The 23,602-nt window shown below is 55.0% G+C and overlaps 1 protein-coding gene and 1 long non-coding RNA gene across 2 annotated transcripts; both read left to right on the top strand.

Moving 5' to 3' along the window:
• The first annotated feature begins 7,610 nt into the window (after nucleotides 1-7,610).
• Nucleotides 7,611-9,197, top strand: HES4 (hes family bHLH transcription factor 4). The gene is made up of 4 exons (XM_032864039.1): nucleotides 7,611-7,910; nucleotides 7,991-8,086; nucleotides 8,193-8,280; nucleotides 8,393-9,197. The coding sequence occupies exons 1-4, from the start codon at nucleotides 7,803-7,805 to the stop codon at nucleotides 8,776-8,778; spliced, it is 678 nt and encodes a 225-aa protein (XP_032719930.1). The 5' UTR covers nucleotides 7,611-7,802; the 3' UTR covers nucleotides 8,779-9,197.
• An 8,284-nt stretch (nucleotides 9,198-17,481) lies between these two features.
• Nucleotides 17,482-23,310, top strand: LOC116870917. The gene is made up of 3 exons (XR_004383318.1): nucleotides 17,482-17,599; nucleotides 18,679-18,681; nucleotides 23,287-23,310. It is a non-coding gene; the product is annotated as an uncharacterized LOC116870917 (long non-coding RNA).
• Nucleotides 23,311-23,602: the final 292 nt, after the last annotated feature.

Below are 23,602 nucleotides of genomic sequence, written 5' to 3'. Positions count from 1 at the left end.
TCAGGCACAAGGAGCCTTGCTATCCTTGAAGGTCTCCCTAGAGGTGCCTTTGCTGATATTCTTGAAGCTGCAGGTTAATGTGGTGTAGACATCTGTCCTACTGGACATAGAGACCTCCATCCTGGAGAAACATGGCCTTGCTGCCCCATGTGGCATCTGTCAGTTATGTACCTGACCCGTGCTCCTTCCTCAAAGCCTCTTGGAACCCTCTGGTTTCCCCACTGGTGAGCTAAACCCACACCTGACATGTGTTCACTATGTATTTGTATGGAAGTCATGGTTTTTTTGCCTTGAAAATCACATTTTGATATCAGATATTAGAAAACATGCCTCCATAACTTGACTGTTGGTGGGACACTGTCACCCCTGATTTTGGGTAAAGATTGTATCATTGTCTGGAGGTTGGGAGGTCTGTTACTCTGTTACTCTGTTAACTCTGTTACCATCTCTGTTACTCATTCATTGAGTCAGCATGTTTTTATTGGGGTCACTCTATATGCTGGGCACTCCTCTGGGACAAAGCAGAGCTCATATTCCTGGGCAGTGGACAGACATTGCGTGGGATAAGTGAGTAAAAAAGGCATGTGTTGTAGGGCATCTGGCTGGCTCAGTCGGAAGAGCGTGCAACTCTCGATCTCGGGGTTGTAAGTTTGAGCCCCATGTTCAGTGTAGAGATTCCTTAAAAATAAAATCTAAAAGAAGAAGAAGGAGGAGGAAGAGGAGGAGGAGGAGGACGAGAAGAACGCAGGTGTTGCCAGTACAAAGAAGAAGGAGCAGGAAAGGGGGATGTAAGTCTTGGAGAGGCGCAGGCAGAGACACAGGTGCTGCAGAAGGCCTGAGGCCTCGGTGTGTCTGCCCATGTCGGGGGAGGGAGGCTGGGGAGCAGCTGTGGAGAAGCCAGGCGGTGCACGGCCCACGAACACACTGTGCTTTCCCCGAGGAGGGGCCTGGCCCGATTCCGCTCCGGCCTGACAGGGTCATCAGGACCCCCGCGTGGAGCAAAGACCTCAGGTCAGGAAGGGAGCTGGAGCCCAACTGGGAGCTTCTCTGAGAACCGGGGGAGGGAAGTGGTGGTCACACGGTGTCAGTGGCAGGGGCGCGAGGCGTCTGAAGGGGCTGTTCGGACATACCAGGAGTTAGAGCTGCAGGAGGCCTGATGGGCCAGGGTGGGGTGTGGAAGCCAAGTGCCAAGGGTGGTGGCTGAACGCTGGTCTGAGAGCTCCAGGAGATGAAGAGAAGATGAAGAGAAGGCAGGAGCCTCAGTCAGGCCCACTCACCAGGTGGAGATCGCTCCAGTTGTCTGAACAGAAGTTGGTGCATAAACTCCTTCCCCAGGCATCAGAGGACTGAACGTCATAAGACGTGGGGGTCCTGCTGAGTCAGTGCAGGGGGAGCGTGGGGCAGAGAGAAGAGGCTGGGGCTGTGGAGAGTGGGGACTGACCTCCCCACCTGCGCTGCTGTGGTCGGAACGCCTGGTGATAATCGGAGTGGGGGGAGGGGAGGCACCAGGGCAGGCGTGAAACTGAGAACAGCAGTCAAAACTCAGCCCCATGGAAGATCAGCAACTTGCTTATGGACACATTGTGCCTGAAACGCACTTAGACTTAGGATTAGGTAAGGGAGATGACCTGGGGTTCCTGGGCAAGTCCAGGCTGGGGACAGCAACTGCGGCATCAGGGAGTAGACACAGACGGAGAGGGGGAGGGGAAATCAGAAACGCAGGAGTAGGGCAGCTGGCGAGTGAGGCCTGTGTAGCCTCCCTAGTCACTACAGGGACATCCCGGTGACCTTGCTGGGCGTGGTCTCCACAGTCTTGGGAGGACTGACTGGTGGTTTGGGAGGGAAGAAAGGAGCTGGGCTCACCTGGGAGGGTCGCTGTTGCAGGACCTTCTCCAGAGAGAGGCTTCGGTAGGTGGAGAGCCAAGTGGGGACCTGAGAAGTTGACATTGTGTCGCGCTTTTCTAACATGAGCGGCATAGTGGAGACGGACTCACGGGGAGAGGCAGTGAGGGTGCAGAGAGAGGGGAGTGGCCAGGAAATGTGAGATCCTGGGTGGCCCTGAAGGCCTGCATCCAGAGTGTAAAGCCAGGGTGATCAGGGGCTTGGAGCAGCTCTGGGATGGCAGAGGGCTCATGGGACCGACAGAGAAGCATGACCTGGCGTCTTATTCCTGAATCTGGCTGGCCTCGTTTCAGCTAATGGAAGGTAGTGGGAGTTCCGCTGTGTCAGGCCTGGAGCCCAGGCCTCAGGAGACCTTGAGGGTCTACGCACTCTTCTGAAATGCTGGCCAAAGCACATGAGGAAGCCGGTCCAGTGGGCAGGACAGGGCCACAGGGCAGGGAACCAGAAGTCCAGTGACCACAACTCCAGTGTCCATACATGGTGCCACTCCCACCTTTGAATCCCAGTGGGCCCTCAGGTGACAGAAGGTGCCCCAGGGAAGCCGCCAGCACCACCCAGACCCACCAGCTGTGCAAAGGAACAGGCAGGGGGTTGTCAAGCCACAAAGACAGCTGCGGTTTAACACAGGTTAGGGTTTGGCGAGTGAGTATGAGGAAGCAAGAGGCGGGAGGGAGGGTTAGGGAGCGGGCGCAACGGTTATGCTGGTCTTGATCCAGGGAGGGGAGGGCATCGGTGGATGACAAGCACCACCGACCTCAGTCTTATCCGAGGACTGCCGGTCTCAGCAAAGCGGAAGGGGAGAGGAGGACGTGAGGTGTGAGGCCGGGAAGCCGTAAGGGAACGTGAGGCTTGAGGTTAGGCCTGGAGGGGTTGCAGCTGTGAGAGGGACCCTGGCCCAGGAAGTGAGTGGCCAAGTGAGGAGAAAGGACTGCTGAAGGGGAGGACGTCCTGAGGGTTGGAGAATCATCTCTGTGGATTTTGAACTCACTAGGCGCTATGGCAGGAGCGGTGAGGGAAAGTGTTGGAATCAGGAGTGAAACATGTAGGAAGCGAGACAAGGCCCCCAGGCGCAGAGACAACTCAGCAAGGTAAGGTGTGATGGTACGAGGCTGAAGGCTGGGACTCTGTGGCAGAGAAGAGACTGGTCTGGAAGTCCCAAAGAGGAAGCACACGGATGCTCTCCTGCCCCCAGGTGCAGTGGTCCAGGACCCGTGAACAGCAGCACCGACAGGAACTACCCGGACAGGGATGGGAGTAGAGTCTGCGCCTTCCCGGGCTGGAGAGAGATGACTTCCCAGATGTGGAGAGGTGTCAACGCCCAGATTTTGGAGAAAGATACTAACAACACCCAGACCAGGGGCAGGATGCCGTCACTAGGCCTGAGTTGCGGTTGGGGGAGGTGCTCTCCCCGCCCACTGTTCAGGCAGCTGAGGGAGGGTGTGCCAACTCCCCGGCCTGGAAGGCTAGAAGACACCCCCTTGGCCACAGAGGATGACTACCCCAGAAGCTCAAAGCTCAGCATCAGCGAGCTGTGCTCCTGGCCTGGGTATTTGATTCCCTCTTTTCCCTTTGATTCTCTGGGTATTTGATTCACTATCTTGCACCCTGGGTCCCATCAGCCCTCGCCTTCATCACTTGCTGGATTCCAGCAAACACTGATGAAGGACTCAGCCCCCAGCTCCAACCTTGCAGGAGAGAACCTACAGCAGGTCTAGCCCGGTCACTTGACAGCTCTGGCCCCAGCTGCGTGGGTCGATGGGCTGCTGTCTCCTGGCAGGAGAGGCGGGAGCAGACTCTAAGGAGCGTGTGTGGGGGGCCTGGAGCAGGTGCTGACGTTCTGGAATCTGTGTGCCAGGGGAGCGTGAGGGCTGGGCTGTGATGTTGTTGCCCCCACCATGTCAGAGGTTGGGAGCGGGGTGTGCACAGACAGCACTTCCCAAGCCCTCAAAGGACATCGGTTGGATGCTGTCCTGTGGAATGCTGTTCCGGTGGCCAGATGTGAGACCCCCACCCCCACAAGGCTGGAGCCCCACATCTAGCCTAGAAGATGCCTCTTCTTTCCTCACAAACTTCCCCACTGACTTTCCGGCTTTGTCTCCCCCATGGCCATCAGTGGGCCCTGCAGATGTCCCCTGGACCATCAGCCATCTGGGGCTTGGCCCACGCGGCCTGGATCTGGGAAGACAGGTAGGTCTTTGATGGCTCCCAAGAAGCGTCTCCTTGGATGGAAAGCCAGGGTTCTAAGCCACCGAGCCCTTGTAAATGCTAGAGAAAATAAGGAAAAAGGACAGGGAAGAAGGGGTGGGTGGGAGGAAAAGGCCACTCTCCCTGGGTCCAGGGGTTGGTCCGTCCCAGCTCTCCCAGTTACGACTGCTATGCAACAAATGACCCTGAGACGTCGTAGTAAACACCGGTCCTCCTCTGAATCAACAGCTAGAACAGAACACTCAGGGGCAGCCGGGAAGATGTGGGAAGTGGCAATAGCAGCTTCAGGTCACGGTCATTCAGAGGTGCTTCCCTCACAAGTCTGGCAGCTGAGCCTCCTGGGCTGCTGGCTACCACATCTTCACAAGGCCTCTGCACGGGGCCGCTCCTTGTGGCCTGTCTGTGTGGCCAGCTTGGGCTTCCTTACAGAGACAGTCTGAGGGACGAGGGCCCAGAGGGACACGACCACGCAGACAGTGGGGGTGTGGCCCTTGGAAAAGACACAGTGGGGGTGTTGGTGATGACAATATTGGGAAAGCTCACCTTGCTCCGGCCCTAGAGGGTTCCTTGCTGGGACCGAGGTTGGGAAGGTCAAGACACAGGCCCCCCCGAGACCCTGGGTGGGAATTATCCTTCCCTTCCTGGCAGGCCTCTGAGAATGAGCCTCCGGGGTGCTCAAAGTGTGGTGAGCACTCTGGGGCATGTGATGAAGCTGAGTATAGGTATCTCCTCCCTGCCTCGGTCTCCCCTCTGTTCAGTTCTCTCCCACCTGCTTCCCTGAGGCAGTAACAAGGTAGCTGACATGTACTCAGTTCTCTCCGTGCTGGGTACCTTCAAGCAGGGTCTCATGTATCTTCCCATGTTCTGGGATCGATCTATCTATCTATCTATCTATCTATCCATCCATCCCTGTTCCTGGGATCAACAGATGACCCACTTTACAGGTGAGGAGGCAAGTACAGGAAGATAAGTCATCCCACCTAACAACTAGTGAGGGAAAGAACGGTCAAGAATGTGGTTCTTTAGACCCTCCTCTCAGTCTGAACTCCTGCCTCTCTGGCCTCCACGGAAGGCTGGGGGCCGCCCAGAGTCCAGCCACATTGTCCAGACCAGTGGCCACAGCTCCTCTGCGACCCCCAAGAGGAAAAGGAGTCTCCAGTGGCCACTGGGGGGCGCTCGTTGGCTTCCGTCCTCCCCAATCCTCGACCTCCCCAACAGCAAGTCCAGGTTCCAGCCAGGACTGCACAGGGGGCAGTCGGTGCTCCTTGGGCTTTTGGTGGCAGCAGTAGCCCCTCCTCAGATTCCTGCCTGACCCCGGAGCCTTTCCGACACCCCTCCACTCCCGCACCCTCCTCTAGGTGGGAGTGGGGAAAATGGGTAGCCTCATCTGGGTGCCTGGGCAGAAACGATTGTGTGATGGGGAGGATCTGAGTTGCCCCCTGCCCCGGCCCGGTGCCCCAGGCGGACAGGGGGCACCACTGGAGGGCAGGCGGGGACTTTGTTTGATACTAGACTAGAATCAGCCTCAGAAAGGAAAGAAGTCCTCTGGATGGGGGTGCAGGGTGGGACCGGAAATGGGTGGTGGGACAGAGGCCAGCAGTGGACACCCACTATGTAGACCCACAGCAGTTGAACCGACCCATCGAGGCCTGCCATTCGGCTCACTCTAGTGCTCAGAAAAGCCCCCCCAAGGCTCTCCCAGACCCCTCCCGGGTCCAGAAGCCTCCAGGTCCGTGTCTCTGCCTGCCCTTTCCCCTCCTCCCTTGGGCCCTGTGGCCCCTTTCCCATCCTGGGGATGCCATTCCCTCCCCTGGGGCCTTGCAGAGCTGCCTCCTCCCTAGAAGATCCCACTGCGGAAGACTTCCAGACACCCCATCAAAAGAAGGGTTTCCTCTCCCCCAGCAGTCCACGCATTTCTATCACTTATAACGGAATGATTATTTTCGCTTGCCGTGTCCTCCAGCAGCAGATTAGAAGCCCCAGGAGGGGCTTCCCCAGCCTGAGCGTCTGGCCAGGCCCACAGTGGGCCTCGGGAATCGTCTGTGGCATGGATACCACACTGCTGCCAGGCCACGTGGACTGGGAACCCCAAGCATCCAAAAGACTACAGCCCTGTGACATAATTCAAAATGAAAACAATATCGAACCGAAAAATAATACAGACCTGTTTCTCCCACTGTGCCACTTTGAAATAGATTTTTTAAAAAGATTTTATTTATTTATTTGACAGAGATCACAAGCAGGCAGAGAGGCAGGCAGAGAGAGAGGGGGAAGCAGGCTCCCTGCTGAGCAGAGAGCCCGATGAGGGGCTCGATCCCAGGACCCTGAGATCATGACCTGAGCCGAAGGCAGAGCCTTTAACCCACTGAGCCACCCAGGCGCCCCTGAGACAGATTTTAAACAATTGCTCCTGGCACCTGGGTGGCTCAGCCCTTAAGTGTCTGCCTTTTGCTCAGCTTGTGATCCTGGGGTCCTGGGATCCAGCCCTGCATCAGGCTCCCTGCTCCTCCCTCTCCCACTCCCCCTGCTTGTGTTCCCTCTCTCTGTGTGTCTCTGACAAATAAATAAATAAAATCTTAAAAACAAAACAAAACAATTGCTCATTTTTTGTGAGCCCTACTTTGCTGGTGCTTAGCCCAATGTTGTGCAATATAGAAGAGTGTGATGTCACCAGCCCCATGACATCCCCTCCTCTGGCTTGAATCATCACCAGCCTTGACCCTGAGATATCACCTCTGATTATCTGGTGACAGTGCCAGCCCGGCCAGTGACATCCCTCCATTCTGTAGTGTTACACCTTTCTGCCTGACTGGTGACGTCACTCTCCCTGTCGTGCAGTATCACCCTCTTCGTTCTATGCCATAATTTAATTGTCCCGTGACGCTGCCCTGCCTGCCGCCAGGCTCCAGCCAGCTGACCTCTTTCGGCCGAGAGGCTGGTGTTCCACGTTCACTGTGGTGCAGGCCCGGAGTAGGTGTGGGGCGGAGGGGCGGGTCCTGGGAGGCCGAGCACGCGGCAGGACCGAGGCTGTGCAGAGACCCTCGACCCCGGGCGGGGACCCGGAACGGCGGAGCAAAACGGAAGAGGCGCGTGGGCCGAGGCTCGCCTCCTCCTCCCGGGCGCCTGACCCATTTCCCCCTCGTGACTCTACTTTCGGATTTCCCGCGCCGCGCGCCGCGGACTCTGGGCGTCATCCCCATCCCCGGCCCCTCTGGGCCTGAATGGGAGCCCCGCGCCCAGCCCCGGAGACTCGCCGCCCCGGGCAGTCGGGAGAGGCCCGGTCCCGGCGCACAGCTCCGGACGCAGCCGCAGAGGAGGGGGCCCCGCGGCTTTCCCGCTCGGAGCGGCGCGGCTGGAGGCGGGCGCGGGCAGAGCGCTCCGCGAGCCTTTGTCGCGGGCGGGGCGGGCCGGCGGGGCGCGGGGGCCTGACTGACGTGCGGCGGGTGCGGCGGCCGGGGGTGGGCGGCCCCGCGCGGGGCCCGGCGAGCGCAGCCTCTCATTGGCTGGCTAGAGTGTGGGAACGAAAGCGGAGCCGGGTTCACACACGCCGCGGCCGCGCCGCCTTAAATAGCCGAGCGGCTGGCGGCTCCGCGCGCGGGCCTGCAGCCTGGGGCCCCGTCGGGGAGAGCTGGGCTCGCCGCGCGCTCGCCCCCGGCGGCGCACTCCGCCTGGCTCCGGAGGCGCGGGGGCGCACCATGCCCGCAGACACCCCAGGGAAGCCCAGAGCCTCGCCGCTGGCAGGAGCGCCGGCCGGCGCCCACAGAACCCCGAATGAGCCCCGAAGCGCGGCGGAGCACCGGAAGGTGGGCACCTGGCGGGGCGTGGGTTGGGGGGCGTGGGTGGGGCGGACGGACGCGGGACTCAGCCACAGCCCGACCCACAGTCCTCCAAGCCGGTCATGGAGAAGCGGCGCCGCGCGCGCATCAATGAAAGCCTCGCGCAGCTCAAGAGCCTCATCCTGGACGCCTTCAGGAAGGATGTAGGTCGGGGTCGGGAGGTGAGGTCGGGGGTGGGAGGAGGTGCGGAGCTCGGAAGTCTCGGCGCACTCCTGGGGTGCGAGCCTCCCACACCTGCCGTACCGCCAGAGCTCCCGCCATTCGAAGCTGGAGAAAGCAGACATCCTGGAGATGACCGTGCGGCACCTGCGGAGCCTGCGGCGGGTGCAGGCGGCAGGTGAGGCGCGGGCAGCAGCGGCGTGGGGCGGGGCCGGGGCGGGGGGGTGACGCGGAGGCGCAGGGGACCTCCGCGGCGGGAACCGACCGCCTGTCCCCTGCCGCCCCCGCAGCCGCTCTCAGCGCTGACCCCGCCGTCCTGGGCAAGTACCGCGCCGGCTTCAATGAGTGTCTCGCGGAGGTGAACCGCTTCTTGGCCGGCTGCGACGGCGTCCCGGCCGACGTGCGTTCTCGCCTGCTTGGTCACCTGGCGGCCTGCCTGGGCCAGCTGGGTCCCTCGCGCCGCCCGGCTCCACCGTCCCCCGCTGCGGAGGCCCGGACGCCCGAGGTCTTCGCGGGTTGCCCGCCGCTCCCGGGGTTCGACCGCCCCTTCCCCTTGTTGCGTCCTGGGTCCGCCTTCGCGCTGCGGCTCCCGCCAGGCCTGACTGGGGCGCCCCGAAACGCCCCCAGGGCGGGGCTGCAGAACCGGGGCGCGCCCTGGAGGCCGTGGCTGCGGTGAGGCCTGGACCCTCACTGCTGCGGAGGCCGCACCCCGTTCTGGGGCCTCGGAGTGAGCCAGGGGTTTGTTTCCAGAGGCCGCGTCCAGAGAGTTCTCATCTGTTGTTGTCTTTGCGGAGACTCTAGTCTGCAGTTTCTTTCCTTCCTGCAGTCCCTTAGTTCTGGGTGGGGGTGGTGGGGGGTCTGCTGGTTGCTTTGTGCTGGCTTCTGCGGCGGGACTGCGGGTGGCCCTTCCAGGGGCTCTGTGCCCCGCATCGGCCCTTCCTCTAGCCCCCCGGGCTTGGCCCTGAGCCGTATGGGCCTTCGTGGAAGTGTGGGGACGTGAGAAGCGGCTCAGGGGAGTGACAGGCGGCACATTTCCCACAGCGCATCCCAGTTCTGGAAAGCAGTCCGGCCGCATCACTGGGCAAGGATTCTTGTCTTTTTAAGGTACTTCAGCCCACTCCCGCTCCTGTGGACCTTTTAAAGGTGGAGACATTGACACCCCTTGTCCTGGGCCGCTGAGCTGTGGCGAGAGGTGACCATGTCCTGAAGTTTCTGTTCTGGCTTGGTCCACTTCCTCCTTTGTTCTCAGGTTCAACATGAAGCTTCCGGGACTGAGCCTGCTCCAGGCCTTGTCAGTTCAGGAGAGGAGAGCCAGCAGGAGAGGGAGCCTGAGTCCTGAGGACAGGGAACTGGGGCAAGACTGGCCAAGAGCACTTAGTGCCAGGATCCGGTGGAGGGGAACTGTCCCACCAAAGTCCAGTCCTGCTGTGTGCCCTGGGAGGGGAGGTCTCCCCAGTGAGAAAACCTGGAGGGTGGGCCTGCCCCTGCCTCTGTTCTGAGCCCCCTCCCAGGGGCTGCCCTACAGTCCCTGGCAGTAATGGCAGGCAGCTTTGGCCATCAGCCCTAGAGTCCCTGTCCTGTGATCCCAGGTCTCCCTGAGCTGCTGCTGGGGGCTGTGCTGCAGTTGCAACGAGGGGGTGATCTGGGACAAGTGGAGACTGGAATGTCTCATCCTGAGCCCATTAGATGCGGAGCCAAGACTCACTTCCCAGCTGCAGCCGAGTTCATCAGATGGTGGCTGGCTGCTTGCCTGGCCAGGGCCCCTCAAGGAGAAGGAGGGTGAGTCCCTGCTAGAGGTTAGCTTGCTTTTCCTCTAGTGGCTTCTGTGGCTGTATCACCGGCAGGATTCACCTGGGCTCTCCTGCCCTCAGCTACGCTTACCCTGCAGGGACCTCCGAATCCCCACCAAGCCAGTCACCTCTGCCCCCTGGTTTCCTCGCCCATCTCCCTGAGTCAAGGGTCTGGATCTGTGTCCTAGATGGTGACGGCCACATGGGCCAGGTGCTGTGCCCTTGGACATGTACACAGTCAGTGATCCTGGTCCTGGGGGAGCTGCAGAGTAGTCCCTCTTTCTTCAGATTTGGGACATGAGCAGGACTGTGGGGAGGAAGAGTTGGTCACACCTGGGAAGCTCTCTTGGCCGGAGACTAGCACTGGGTCTGTTGCTGAAGCTAGAAGCTCGACCTGGTTGAGGAAGGGGAGCTGCTCAGGGCCTCAGGGCAGAAGCTGAAGGGGTGCGGGGAGCGCTTTGGGATCCGAAGCCCGGGGGGGTGGGTAGGGGGTGATTAGGGTCTGCAAAGCTGCGGCCCACACATCCTGCAGGAAAAAGAGGGACCTCCCTACCTGTGTGGCCAAAGGAAGAAGGGCTACCTGGGGAAATAACCTGGGACTTGGGCCATCAACTTTCCCTCCTCCCAAGAGAGGGCAGGGATAACGCCAGAGTAGACCCTCGCCTCCTGTTCACTCCCGGCCTCACTTCCTGTCTTTCCCACCCCCACTGCCGTGCTACATCCCACTTCCTGTTTCTGGTACTGTCTTCTCGAGGGTTTGCCAAAGGGAGCTAGGGAGTGAGGGCCCGCCGAGGACCTCTCAGGCTCTGTGGGGACCACACGCCGTCCCTCCGACCGGCAAGCCCTCCTGCCCTCTGTCCCTTTGAACTCAGCCTCCCTGCTGGAATCCCCTCCCCACTTTCCCACTGGAGGCAGCCACACCAGGCTCCGTGGGCCCCAGAGGCTAACGCCATGTCTGTGTGCCTCACTTTGTCCCCAGCACCTGCTTGGAACAGTTTGATTCCTACTGACCTGATGAACTGAATGACAGTCAGGAGGGTTGGGAAGGGTTTCTGCAGTACGGCCGACACACAGTGTTCTATTAACTTCACGTGCACAGCAGAGCGAGTGGACGGTTGCTGAATTGTTCACAGTTGTCATGCCGCTGTAAGTGGTGCTCACTGCCGTCAGAGCAGCCGCTGTCTGGCAGCAGCATTCCTGTAGCCTCGGGCCCGCATCCCTCTTCCTTCCATCTCATCTCTTCTCCTCTCTGTGGGTACTCATCACACCACTGCAGCTGTACTCCTAGTCCCCTCCGCCGTTTCTCCCATCCCCCACCCACCTTTCCTCTGAGAAACACCGGTTTGCTCTCTGTATCTAGGAGTATTTTTTCTTTCGGAGTTTATTTTTAAGTCCTCTGTACACCCAGCATGGATGGGGCCTGAACTCACAGCCCCGAGACAGAGTCCTGTGCTCCGCCAGCTGAGTCAGCCAGGCTCCCTGAGCATACTTTTTGTTTGTTCATTTGTCTTGTTTTATAGATTCTACATATAAGTGAAAACATGTGGTATTTGTCTTTTTCTGTCTGAATTATTTAACTTAGCGTAACATCTTCTAGGTTTGTCCATGTTGTTACAAATGGCAAATTCCATGCTTTTTTCTGGCTGAGAGGGTGTTATTCTTTTTTTTTTTCTTTTAAGATTTATTTGAGAGCTCGTGTGCATGGAAGGAGGGGCAGAGGGACAAGCAGCCTCCTGACTCGGGACTCTCGAGGGAGGCTGGGAGGGTTGCTCCATCCCAGGACCCTGAGATAATGAACTGAGCTGAAGTCAGATGCTTAACCACTAAACCAGCTGAGCCAGCACAGGCACCCCTGGCGGAGGGCTGTCGTTCTTGCTTCCATCGGGGATGTCTGAGGGAGCACAGCTCAGGCCGAAGCTGGCCTCCTCCCCAGGCTGCCCCTTTTCAGCTGCTGAGGGCACCAGGGTCCTTTTTTTTTTTTTTTTAAAGACTTTATTTATTTATTTGACAGACAGAGATCACAAGTAGGCAGAGAGGCAGGCAGAGAGAGAGGGGGAAGCAGGCTCCCTGCTGAACAGAGAGCCCGATGCGGGGCTCGATCCCAGGACGCTGAGCCGAAGGCAGAGGTTTAACCCACTGAGCCACCCAGGAGCCCCAACTGGGTCTTAACAGCATCCTCTGAATCTGGGTGGCTCAGTTGTTAAGTGTCTGCTTTCCACTGAGGTCATGATCCCAGGACCCTGGGACTGAGTCCTGCATCTGCTTCTCCCTCTACTGTCTACTGTTACCCTGGCTTGTGCTCTCTTGCTCTCTGTCAAATAAATAAATAAAATCTTAAAAAAAAAAAAAGAGCATCCTTGCCTCCGGCTGTGGAAGGAACCCCACCCCTCCCCACACCCAGCCTGGACACCTGCTCAGTCCAGGGAACCCCTCAAGTGCTTTGCTACAGGCCTCATGCAGGGAGTGATGGCCTAAAACGTGGAGTAATCCCCCTCACACCAGGGGTTCTCCTTCCTACCCTCCCCACCCTTCCCTCCATTTCCTGCCCCACCCCCCTCCTTCTGGGCCCTGAGATGGGGCCCCCAGATGGACTCCCGGTTATTTCCCTGTCCCTGACCTCCTCACCACCCACCCAGCTATCTTTATCTTGGCTTTTGTCTTGCAGACACTTCCTGATGAAGCACCTTCTCCTGTCACAGCTGTGTGGCAGGGGTGGGGGAGGAATCAGGACCTCCTTCTGGGGAGTAGGAGGCTGGAGGCCTGCTGACCATTTCCCTCTGCCGGCAGGTGGAGTCTCATTCAGTGTCTGGGGTCTCCCTCCAGCCCAGTTCCTGGCAAAAACCAAGAGCCAATAAATGTTTGCTAAATTCATGCACACGGTCAGCAGAACTCTCTGCCTCTCTGGGTGTGGGATCCCTGCATGTCTGGGTCCCATCTGCCTGTGGAGCCAGGGCTTGGGGACTGAACAATGACGGCATATCATGGCTGTTAGAAATTTGGAGAAAGAATGGGTCCCTATGGTGACAGAAGTTGGCCCAGGAAACTGCGGTCAGTCGGAAATTCGGACTTGGGGAGGGGCTGGGCTATTTGGAGCCCTGGTTTGTGAGGGGTGAGGCCTGCGCTCCCACACCAAAGCTCCAGCAGTCCCCTGATTATCTCCAGGCCTCAGCAGCCTCCTCCCATTACCTGGCAAGCTTTCCAGAGCAGGAGGCTGACCCCAAAGGGTCCCACAGCCGTGCTGGTGCCCTGTCTGCTCCCTGGAGCCCTGGGGACTAGATCCCCCTGGGATGTACCGTGGTCAAGGAGACAGGTCCTGGGGCCGACAGCCTAGAAGGCCACCGAGGATCCCCTCCCGGCCTGCAGCCTTGTCAGTGTGCTGAGGTTGGTTCACACGACTGTGGCAGAAGGGAGGAGATGTCTGTAATATTCGTTTGCAAGTACATCTTGCTGTGTCTCTGTTGCATCACGACTTTGGGGGAGGTCAGCTGTCCTGTACTCTGGAGAGGCCCGAAGAGTGTGGACCTGAGGGAGAGTGAGTTTAGAAGCAGGTTCTCCAAGTCCTTGAGCCTTCGGATGAGGTCCCAGCACTGCCACCATCTTGACAGCAGCTTCAGGAGAGGTCCTGAACCAGAGCCACCCAGCTGAGCCGCTCCTGGGTTTCTCTCTCAGAAACTGTGAGATAATCAACATTTGTCATTTGAAGCTGCTAAACTCTAGGTTAATTTGTTACATCGCAATAAATAACAGTAAGTTGTAAAGTAACAGTGTGAGTTGTAAAACTTAAGTAACAATAGCAATAAACAACTAATGTACCCTAACCCAGCAGTCACCCCCATCTGCCTTCCTGGCCGTGGGATTGTGGAAGAGGTGGGGTGGGGTGGGGATGAGGATGGGACTCGTGGTGGGAGGAGCCCCAGAAATAGTCCCTGCAACTGTCGTCATAAGCAGAGAGTGGGTTGGCCTGACTTTGACCTGGAAGCAGTTTCCTAGCCCCCACAGATGGGAGCAGAGACAGGCCCAGGTCCCTGCCGTGGTGCTGACCAGCCACAGTCCAGGTCCCCCCCCCCCCCGGGACTCCAGGCAGGGCTGGGGGTCATTTCTGGGTCAGGAACCGATGGGGCACCCTGGGTCAGAGCACGGGATTGGGGAGTCACAGGCTCCGGGTTTGCAACAAGGACAGGTGAGAGATGTCTCCTGCTGAGAGCTGTGGTACCCCACCCTGGGTGGGCCTGGCCTCAGCTGACCTGTCAGACTCCCCAGGCCACACTGCCCTGTCCCCAGTGGGGAGCATCAACCCTGTCTGCAGCCTGGTAACCATGCTGACCAAAAGTACCCATCTGCTCCTGCTTCAAGTGTCTCCTCCATGTACCACACCTGACCCCGACGCCCACCGGTAGCTTCAGGCCTCCCTCCTGGGCCTCCACGGTGAGTGGGGAGTCCCACATCTGTGTGGGGAGAAGGGAGCTCAGCAGCGACTAGAAGGTCAGTGTTGGAAGGCAGAGGCCCTGTGCTTGGCCCTCACCAACCCCTAACCTCACTGTAAGCAGAGTGTGCGCATCTGAGCCAGCAGGAACATCCCGCCCCCACTTCCTTGCCCACATAGTGGGTGCAAGGGAGGGAAACCTTCCTGCACCTGTTTGGCCTAACCAGAGGCTGGTGGAGAGGAGGGCTTCCCAGCTCTAGCCCTCCCCTCACTTAGGGTGTCCCCAGCACCCCTTGCCCTGTTCAGCACAGTGAGGGAGAAGTCAGAGGCCCTGGGGGTGGGGAGGCGGCACTGTCTCACCTCCCAGCTTGGGAGCAGACCCCTGGCTGCAGCAAACACTCATACCCAGAGGCCTGGGGGCTGACTGGGCTCCTGACCTCCCCTCTCATTGTTCTTCGAGGCCCCACAGGACCTCAGCTCTCCTGCCAGCCCAGGGTCAGGAAAGTGTTCTGTAAGCCATAGCCGAGCTCCTTTCCCTATGTTTAGAGACTGGCTGTGAACGACATGGCGCATGGAACCGGCTGTCATCCGCTGGTATGAGCAAGCCACTTTCTTTTCTGGTCAGCTTCAGGAAAAGAGAAAAGAGCTCCACGAATGTGTCTCTAGGGATTTGGTTTGCAAAACTAAGAGGGAAGGGTCACTGCCCAGAATCTGAGCTGACCAGTTTGCTCACTTAGAGCTAGCAATGTTTGGTCCAAGTTTTCCTGAGCAGAGAGCAGGTGCTCTAGCTGGACAGACCTCCCCCCCATGCATATGTTGAAACCTACCCCCAAGGTGATGGCTTTAGGACATGGGGCCTTTTGGGGTGATCAGGTCACAAGAGTAGTGACCTCCATGATGGGATGGGATTGGTGTCCTTATAAGAGAGACACAGGCATGTCAAGACAGGGAGAGGGTGGCGGTCCACAAGCTGGAGGGGGGCCCTCACCTAAATCAGTCCCTGTTGGCACCCTGATCTCGGACTTCCAGCCTCCAGAACTGTGAGGAGTATGTTTCTGGTGTGGGTAAGCTACCCAGTCTGTGGGATTTTGTTATAGTGATCCCAAAGGACACCAGAGCTGCTTTTTACCCAGGAGGTTGGTGGCAGGACGCTGTTGTTGACTTTCCAGAAGTCACAGGGGCAAACGCCTCCCCGGATGGACATGCAGGGACTGTCCCTGGCATAAAGGCACAGACAGCTGGGAGGATGGAGTCTGAGGGTCAGTGGGCTTCCTCAGATGACCCCCACCCCCGTCCCGTGAGCCTCAGCCTCAATTTGGCCTCTCACCCAAATGCAGCAAGGCAGCTCCTTCCTGGGTGGGGAGACCTACACGCGCAGTACGAAGCCCAGAATGCTGGGGAATGTCTAGGTCACCCCAGCCTGGAACTTGGGAGGGTTGTGTGGAGTGAATGAGGTAGTGCTGGAATGTTCCAGGCCCCAAGAAGCACTTAGAGCTGGCGGCCATAACAGGGCCCGTGGCTGCGACTGCGAGTGCGTGTGGGACCAGGCTGTGGGTTTGGTGGCCGCCATCCTCTGGAGTCTGGGGCACGCAGTCCCCTTGGGCTTGCCATGTGGCGTTGGTGGAAGATTGGAGAAGGGAATGGGGAGGGAAGCAGTTACCAGCTGCTCCCAGAGCAGCACCTGCCTCTGGGCTTCCCAGAATCGTCCCACCTGGAAACCAGCTCCACCTGGGACCGTAATCGAAGAGGACAAACTTGCAGAGCGGGAGACACACAGTCCCGTGGTCAGAGATGGAGACTGAGTTGGCACAGATAGAGAACCCCTCAGAGACAGCCAGAGCCTTTCCCACCAAGACAGACAGACTCGGGCCTTCTCGCTTCTCGTGCATGTCTCTGAACTTCCTTCAGTCTGCTCTGAGTTTGGGAAGGCCGCAGATGTGTCCCTGCACCAGAGTCTCCGCGCAGAGCTCCTGTGTTTGCTCTCCCTCGAGGTCTTGTCAGCACAGGAGTGGTTCAGGGAAGGCTTCTAGCACAGACTGGGATTGAATTTTATTTCTGCTGTCACTCAGTGACCTTGGGCAAGTCACGAAATCTTAAATGTGGAATAGGATTTGTAATACTACTTATCTCCAGTGCTCTGTGGTTGAAGGAGTTAAATAAAATAATCTGCAGAGTGAGTTGCTTCTACCACAGAGAAGTAGCAAGGACCAGATTTACCCTCCTGCCTAAAACAACTAAACAACTGAACAAAATATATGAAATAGCAGACCTGAAAGACAGTGGTCCCTGAGAAGCGGGAAACCAATGACCGGAGCCCTCGTTGCCCCAAGGCTGCTAGAAGCCGGTGTTCAGGCCTTGACTGCTGGCAGTAGGAAGCCAGACAGCTGAGCAGACTTCTGTGGGTGGGGGTGGGGAGCCAGGGCAGCTAGGGTCAGCAAGAAAAGAGATGCCAGAGAGAGAACTACAGAGCGTTGTAGAGGGTCTCCCTCAAGGTTGATTAGAACATGCTGGGAGAAACTCCTTGAGGCCAGGAAAAGAACCACCTGAAAAGATTAGAGAGAAAAATCCTATGAGTTCACCCAGGGTCACCTCCAGACAGACTGGAAAAGCCCATAATTCAGAGGGCACGTGGTAGAGTGTTCAGTGGGACCTTATCCCAGCGGTGAGGGATAATTAGCCTCACACTGAGTGCTGGTGTTGCCCGACCAAGTTTATGAGCAGGTCCCCAAAGGACCAAACTGCGTCCGAGTAACTCAACTGTGCCCCAGAACAAGGCCCAAAAATATTTACAGGAAACACAGAAACATCCAGCACCCAACACGTTAAAATTCATGTTGTCTGGCGGCCAGCAAAAATGACCAGGAATACAAAGAAGCAGGAAAATATGACTCATAATAGGAGAAAAATCAATCAAAGGAACCCTAGAAATGTCACAGGTAATAGGATTAGTAGACAAGGACATTAAAACGGTTGTGAAAGTCACACTTCATGTGTTCAAGAAGCTAAAATACTGCAAACATAACAATAAAAACCATTCAAATTGAAACAGATTTTAAAACTGGAAAGGAAGGAAAGACAAGAAGAGAGCATTAGGTAGGCGTGGGACAACCTGAAGTGGGGTAGTGTGTGTAATTGGAGTCCCAGAAGGAGGGGAACGAGTTAGAAAACACTGAAAGAAATAATGACTGGAATTTTTCCAATCCTGATGCAAACTATAAGCCCAGGGATCTGAGAAGCTCAATGCAACTCAAGCATAAGAAGTTTGAAGAAAACTACATCAAGGAGTCACATAATCAAATTGCGACCATACAGGGTTAAAACAATGGTGTCTGCCCATCACACTTCTATCCAGCACTGTAGCGAGTTCTAGCTAGGCCAATTAGGCAAGGAAACGAAATAAAAGGCACCCAGATTGGAAAGGAAGAAGTAAAACTGTCTATGTTCAAATGATATGACCTTACATATTAAAAAAAAAAAATCAAAAGAAATCTACTAAGAAAACTTTTGAAACTAATAAATGGGTTAAGTAAGGATTCAGGGTACAAGATTGATATTTTAAAAATCAGTGGTATTTCTACACACTGGCAGTAATTCGAGAATGAAATTAAAGGGTGAGGGGATGTGGTAACTGGGTGTTAGATATTAAAGAGGGCACAGGGTGGAATGAGCACTGGGTGTTATATAGGACCGCTGGATCACTGACCTCTACCTCTGAAACTAATAATACACTATATGTTGATTAATAGAATGTACATAAAAAAATAAAGTGTTGCCTTTTAAAAATGCTCATTGAGGGACTCCTGAGTGGCTCAGTTGGTCAAGTGTCTGCCTTCAGCTCGGGGCATGATCCCAGGATCCTAGGATGAGTCCCACATCGGGCTCCTTGCTCAGTAGGGAGCCTGCTTCTCCCTCTGTCTGCCATCTTCCCTGCCTGTGTGCTCTCTTTGACAAATAAATAAAATCTTTTTAAAAAGTGTTCATTGCAAGAAAAAAAAATGAAATCAAGAAACCAAATCCATTTACAATAACATCAAAAAGAATAAAATACTTAGGAATATATTTAATAAAAGAAGTGCAAAACTCACACTTTGAAATCAACACAGCATTACTGAAAGAGATTAAAGAAGTTCTAAATAAATGAAAAGATATCCCATGTTCCTGGATCAGAAGATGAAATGTCATTAAGATGTTAATACTCCCCAAATTGACCTTTAGGTTCAATGCAATATCTACCATAATTCCAGCTAAGATTTTTGCAGAAACTGACAAGCTGCCTTTAAAATTCATATGGAAATTCAAGCAACTCAGAAAAGCCAAAATACTCTTGAAAAAGAAGAGCAATTGGGGCACCTGGGTGGCTCAGTGGGTTAAGCCTCTGCCTTCGGTGGGGGTCATGATCTCGGGTCCTGGGATGAAGTCCCACATCAGGCTCCCTGCTGAGTGGGGAGCCTGCTTCCCCCTCTCCCTCTGCTGCTTCCCCTGCTTGTGCTCTCTCTCCTCTCACTGTCTGTCAAATAAATAAATTCTCAAAAAAAAAAAAAAAAGAGCAAAGCTAGAGGACTAAACTTCCTGATTTCAAAATTCATTGCAGAGCTACAGTAATCAAGACAGTGTGGTACTAGTCTCAGGTTGAGGTTAGACATAGTGATTGGTAGAATAGAACTGACAGTTCAAAAATAGGCCCTCGTATTTACAGTTAATTGATTTTCAACGAAATGCCAGGACAGTCCAATGGGGAAAGAACAGTCATTTCAACAGATGTTGCTGGGACATCTGATCACCCACATCTTCCCTCACTACATACACAAAAGTTAACTCAAGATAGATGCAGATAAATGGAAGAGCTAACACTTTTATAAAATTTTTAGAAGAAATTGATCTTGGGTGATGAAGGCAAAGCCTTTTCAGATATGATCCTAAAAGCGTAAGTGACAAAAGAAAAAACAAGTAAACTGAATTTCATAAAAATTTTAATATGCCTCAAAGTACATTATCCACAAAAAGTGAAAGACATAGGAGAAAAACATTGCATAACATATATATACTATAGAAATACATATTGATAAGTGTTCTCTCTATATAATACATTATATATTACTATATATATAATATATATAACATAAATAACTCTCAACTCAATAATCCAACTAAAAAAAATGGGTGAAAAATCAGAAGAGACATTTCTCCAAAGATATATAGATGGCCAATAAGCACCTGAAAAGAAACTCAACATCATTGGTCATCATGGAAATTTATTTTATTTTTTAAGATTTCATTTATTTATTTGACAGAGAAAGAGAGATCACAAGTAGGCAGAGAGGCAGGCAGGCCAGGTGGGGGGAAGCAGGCTCCCTGCCAAGCAGAGAGCCCAATGCCGGGGCTCGATCCCAGGACCCCGGGATCATGACCTGAGCCGAAGGCAAAGGCTTTAACCCACTGAGCCACCCAGGTGCCCCTGTCATCATGGAAATTTAAATCAAAACCACAATGAGGGGTGCCTGGGTGGCTCAGTTGGTTGAGCGTCTGACTCCTGGTTCCCCCTCAGGTCATGATCTCAGTGAGATAAAGCCCTGCATCGGGATCTGTGCTGGGCGTGGAGCCTGTGGGGTTCTCTCTCTCCCTCTTCCCCTCTCCCCACTTGTGCTCTCTCTCTCTCTAAAATATAAATAAAATCTTCATTAAAAAATGAACTATTGGGGGCGCCTGGGTGGCTCAGTGGGTTGGGCCTCTGCCTTCGGCTCTGGTCGTGATCCCAGGATCCTGGGATCGAGCCCCGCATCGGGCTCTCTGCTCAGCAGGGAGCCTACTTCCTCCTCTCTCTCTGCCTGCCTCTCTGCCTGCTTGTGATCTCTCTCTCTCTGTGTCAAATAAACAAATAAAATCTTAAAAAAAAAAAAAAAGAACTATCGGTATATACAATATAATAGATGAATCTCAAATTATGCCGTGCGACAGAACTCAGACATACTGTACTCTTTTGCTAATGAGTACATCCTTTATAACCCCATTTACATAAAGTTCTAGACCTCGTCACCCAGCTGTAGTGACCGAAGGCAAACTGATGGCCGGCTTGGGAGTGGGGGAAGGAGGCGTCACTAAGGGCACAGGCCCCTGCAGACGGTCATGCTCACTGTCTGCATTGTGATGGTGGCTTCCTGGGCATCGCAAATGTCCAAATTTAGCAAATTTCACATTCAAATATGTGCACTTTATTGTATGTAAATTATACCTCAATAAAATTTTTTTTAAGTTAAAAGCCCGTAATCTGTGTAAAACATACTGCTTGGCATATTAGAGCTACTCATTACAAGTTGGCTCTTATTCTCTGATATTCGAGTGCTTAATGCGGCAAGGTCAAGGCTCAAAGGGGCCTCCAGGGCTTCAGGAAAGCGGGCCCAGCATCCCCGAAGGATCCATCCCCCAGACCACGGCAAGGAGGGCTGAGCTCTGCTTTCTGTGGAGTCCTGGTGCCCTCCGGTGGCCCCCACGGGTACAGCAGGCCGCCTTCTCTGTTAACTCCCTCTCCCAGCGCACCTCTTCCTGCTTGGGCCTCTGCTCTCCGCTGGTAGGATGCGCGTGCCCATCTGTGCAGCCACTTGTTCCCCTGGCCCAGGTCCCCACCAAGACTTAACAACCACTGGGGAACATCCTCGGACCCTGATTTCCTCATCTTACAGCAGACATCCATCCCTCTGCTGCCCCCAGCAAGGCGTCCTCCGTGACTGGGTGGGGGAGGAGGAAGAGGAGCCTCTGGGTGGAGCTCAGTCCTCGGTGTCCTGAGGTAAGACCCTTCCCTCCCTCACCCCAGCCCACCTGATCCGTCCCCACAGCCTCAGAGCTGGCCTTCCTGCCTCCCTTCAAGCTCTGTGTCCTCTTCTCCCTGGGCAGTCTGGGCAACTGTTGGAAAGCCCTTGCCCCGGGCCTGGCGAATGTCTCCCCTTGCAGGGCTCCAGCCCCAGGTGGGGCTGTGCTGCTGAGCCACAGTCTGGAGACAGACAGGCCCACATATGTGTGCCACCAAGCCTGACGTGGCACTGGGCCCACTAGGTGTCCACATGCAAACAAGAAAGGATGACAGGACCCCATCACCCACCTCCCACAAAGTCGACACCAGGGGGGTTGCAGATCCAATGTGAAAAGTAAAAAAACACAGCTTTCAACAAATATGCAAGGATATCTTCATGAAATCTTTATGACTTTGGGCCAGGCAAAGAGTTCTTTAGAACAGAGAAGGTGAGGGGTGTGGGACGGTGTACTTGTTGAGCCTCTGGCTCTTGATTTTGGCTCAGGTCATGACCTCAGGGTGGTGAGATTGAGCGCTGCATCAGGTTTGCTCAGCACAGTCTGCTTGGGGCTCTCTCCCTCTGCCCATACCCCTGCTCACACATGCTCTCTCGCTCTCTCAAGTAAATACATAAGTCTTTAAAATAAATAAATGAAATAAATATTTTTTTAAAAAGTGGGTTAATCCGGGGGCGCCTGGGTGGCTCAGTGGGTTAAAGCCTCTGCCTTCGGCTCAGGTCATGATCTCAGGGTCCTGGGATCGAGCCCCACATCGAGCTCTCTGCTTGGCAGGGAGCCTGCTTCCCTTCCTCTCTCTCTGCCTGCCTCTCTGCCTACTTGTGATCTCTGTCTGTCAAATAAATAAATAAAATCTTAAAAAAAAAAAGTGGGTTAATCCTTTTACTCTTTTTTTTTTCCCCAAAGATTTCATTTATTTATTTGATAGAGAGAGACAGGGAGAGGGAACACAAGCAGGGGGAGTGGGAGAGGGAGAAGCAGCGTTCCCACTGAGCAGGGAGCCCGACGCGGGGCTTGATCCCAGGACCCTGGGATCATGACCTGAGCTGAAGGCAGACGCTTAATGACTGAGCCATGCAGCGGCCCTGAAATAAATCTTTAAAAAACGAAGAACAGAAAAGGTGATAATGAAAGGCGGTTGCTGATAACCCGGACTATATTAAAATTTAAAATTTCCGTTTATCAAAAGGCACTGTGAAGAGAGTGACAACCAAACTGAGGGGAAGATACTGCTCGCACAGACGTCAGTAAATAACCCTTACCCAGAATGCATGTGTCTATAAATCGATAAGGGAAAGACGCATAAAAGTGGCAAAACACCAGGAAGACCTTCACAGGAAAAGAAACACCGTGGCCAACACCAAAGGAAACGTGAATTAAAGCTGTAGCGTGGCACCCACCCCCCAGCCTCCCCAGGGCAAGGTGACACTGACCGCCGGTGGGGACGCACAGCGCACAGGCCCCTGAGTGTGTCCACAAGTCTGAGCAAGTGTGCGACCGCTGGTAAGACCGCTGGACAAACACGCCCACCGAAACCAAGGACACAAGGTTTCCAAAGGAAATGTTCTGGAATGTTCACAGCGTCAGTATTTGTGATAGCTACCAAGTGGAAACCACCCAGATTTCCACCCACAGATAAATGATGCAGGGATGGGAACATCCCCACATGGGACCGCTCGGCGGGAAGCTGACCAGTGCAGCCCCTGGGGTGCCCAACTCCAACGCACGTTGAGGCTCAAAGGAGGCTGCCAGCGGGAGGATGGTTTCCGCCCCACTCCTGGCGCAGAGCTCTTAAAATCCTTGGAAATTCCCAAGTGATAAGAATCCTGGACCCTCTTTTGTGTGGGTGTTTTTTAAACCATTTCTGTCATCTATCATCTATCATCTATCTTTATTGGCATACAGTGTACTATTTCCATCTTTTGTTCTAATGAGGTGACTCTGGGAGGCTCTTGGCTGGGGATGGTCCTCAGAAAGACCAGCCATGATTAGAGGCTTGGAATTTTCAGCCACAGCCCCTCTTCCAGACAGGGGAGAGGTGGAAATGGAGGTAAGGATACCCCCTGCGTAGGTGAGGGACCCTCCCTGAAGTCTCAGCTAGCTCGGAGCGCCTCTGGGTTGGGGACCCTGTGGAGGTGCAGGGACGGTGGGTAAGGAAGCTCTGTGCCAGGGCGCCTGGGTGGCTCAGTGGGTTAAAGCCTCTGCCTTCAGCTCAGGTCATGATCCCAGGGTCCTGGGATCGAGCCCCGCATCAGGATCCCTGCTCAGCGGGGAACCTGCTTCCTCCTCTCTCTCTCTGCCTGCCTCTCTGCCTACTTGTGATCTCTGTCTGTCAAATAAATAAATAAAATCTTAAAAAAAAAAAAAAAGGAAGCTCTGTGCCCTTCCCACACGCCTCGCCCTCTCCCTCTCCTCTCTCCAGCTGCTCATCTGTACCCTTTGTACCTCCTTTTGGGGTAAACTGGCAGACCTAAGGGCTTCCCCGC

The sequence above is a fragment of the Lontra canadensis genome, unplaced genomic scaffold (assembly GCF_010015895.1).
Source record: "Lontra canadensis isolate GAN:19392208 unplaced genomic scaffold, GSC_riverotter_1.0 scaffold25, whole genome shotgun sequence".
In the NCBI taxonomy this organism is placed as follows: Eukaryota; Metazoa; Chordata; class Mammalia; order Carnivora; family Mustelidae; genus Lontra; species Lontra canadensis.
Note: the sequence above shows the minus strand (reverse complement) of the source record. Positions and strands in the feature narration are given on the sequence as shown.

What these genes read in the sequence shown, in the direction of transcription:
- HES4 (XM_032864039.1), top strand. Translation starts at nt 7,803, where the DNA reads ATGCCCGCAGACACCCCAGGGAAGCCCAGAGCCTCGCCGCTGGCAGGA. An exon ending in GCGCGGCGGAGCACCGGAAG is followed by an intron (nt 7,911 to 7,990) that starts GTGGGCACCTGG and finishes CCCGACCCACAG; the next exon opens with TCCTCCAAGCCGGTCATGGA. An exon ending in TGGACGCCTTCAGGAAGGAT is followed by an intron (nt 8,087 to 8,192) that starts GTAGGTCGGGGT and finishes CCGTACCGCCAG; the next exon opens with AGCTCCCGCCATTCGAAGCT.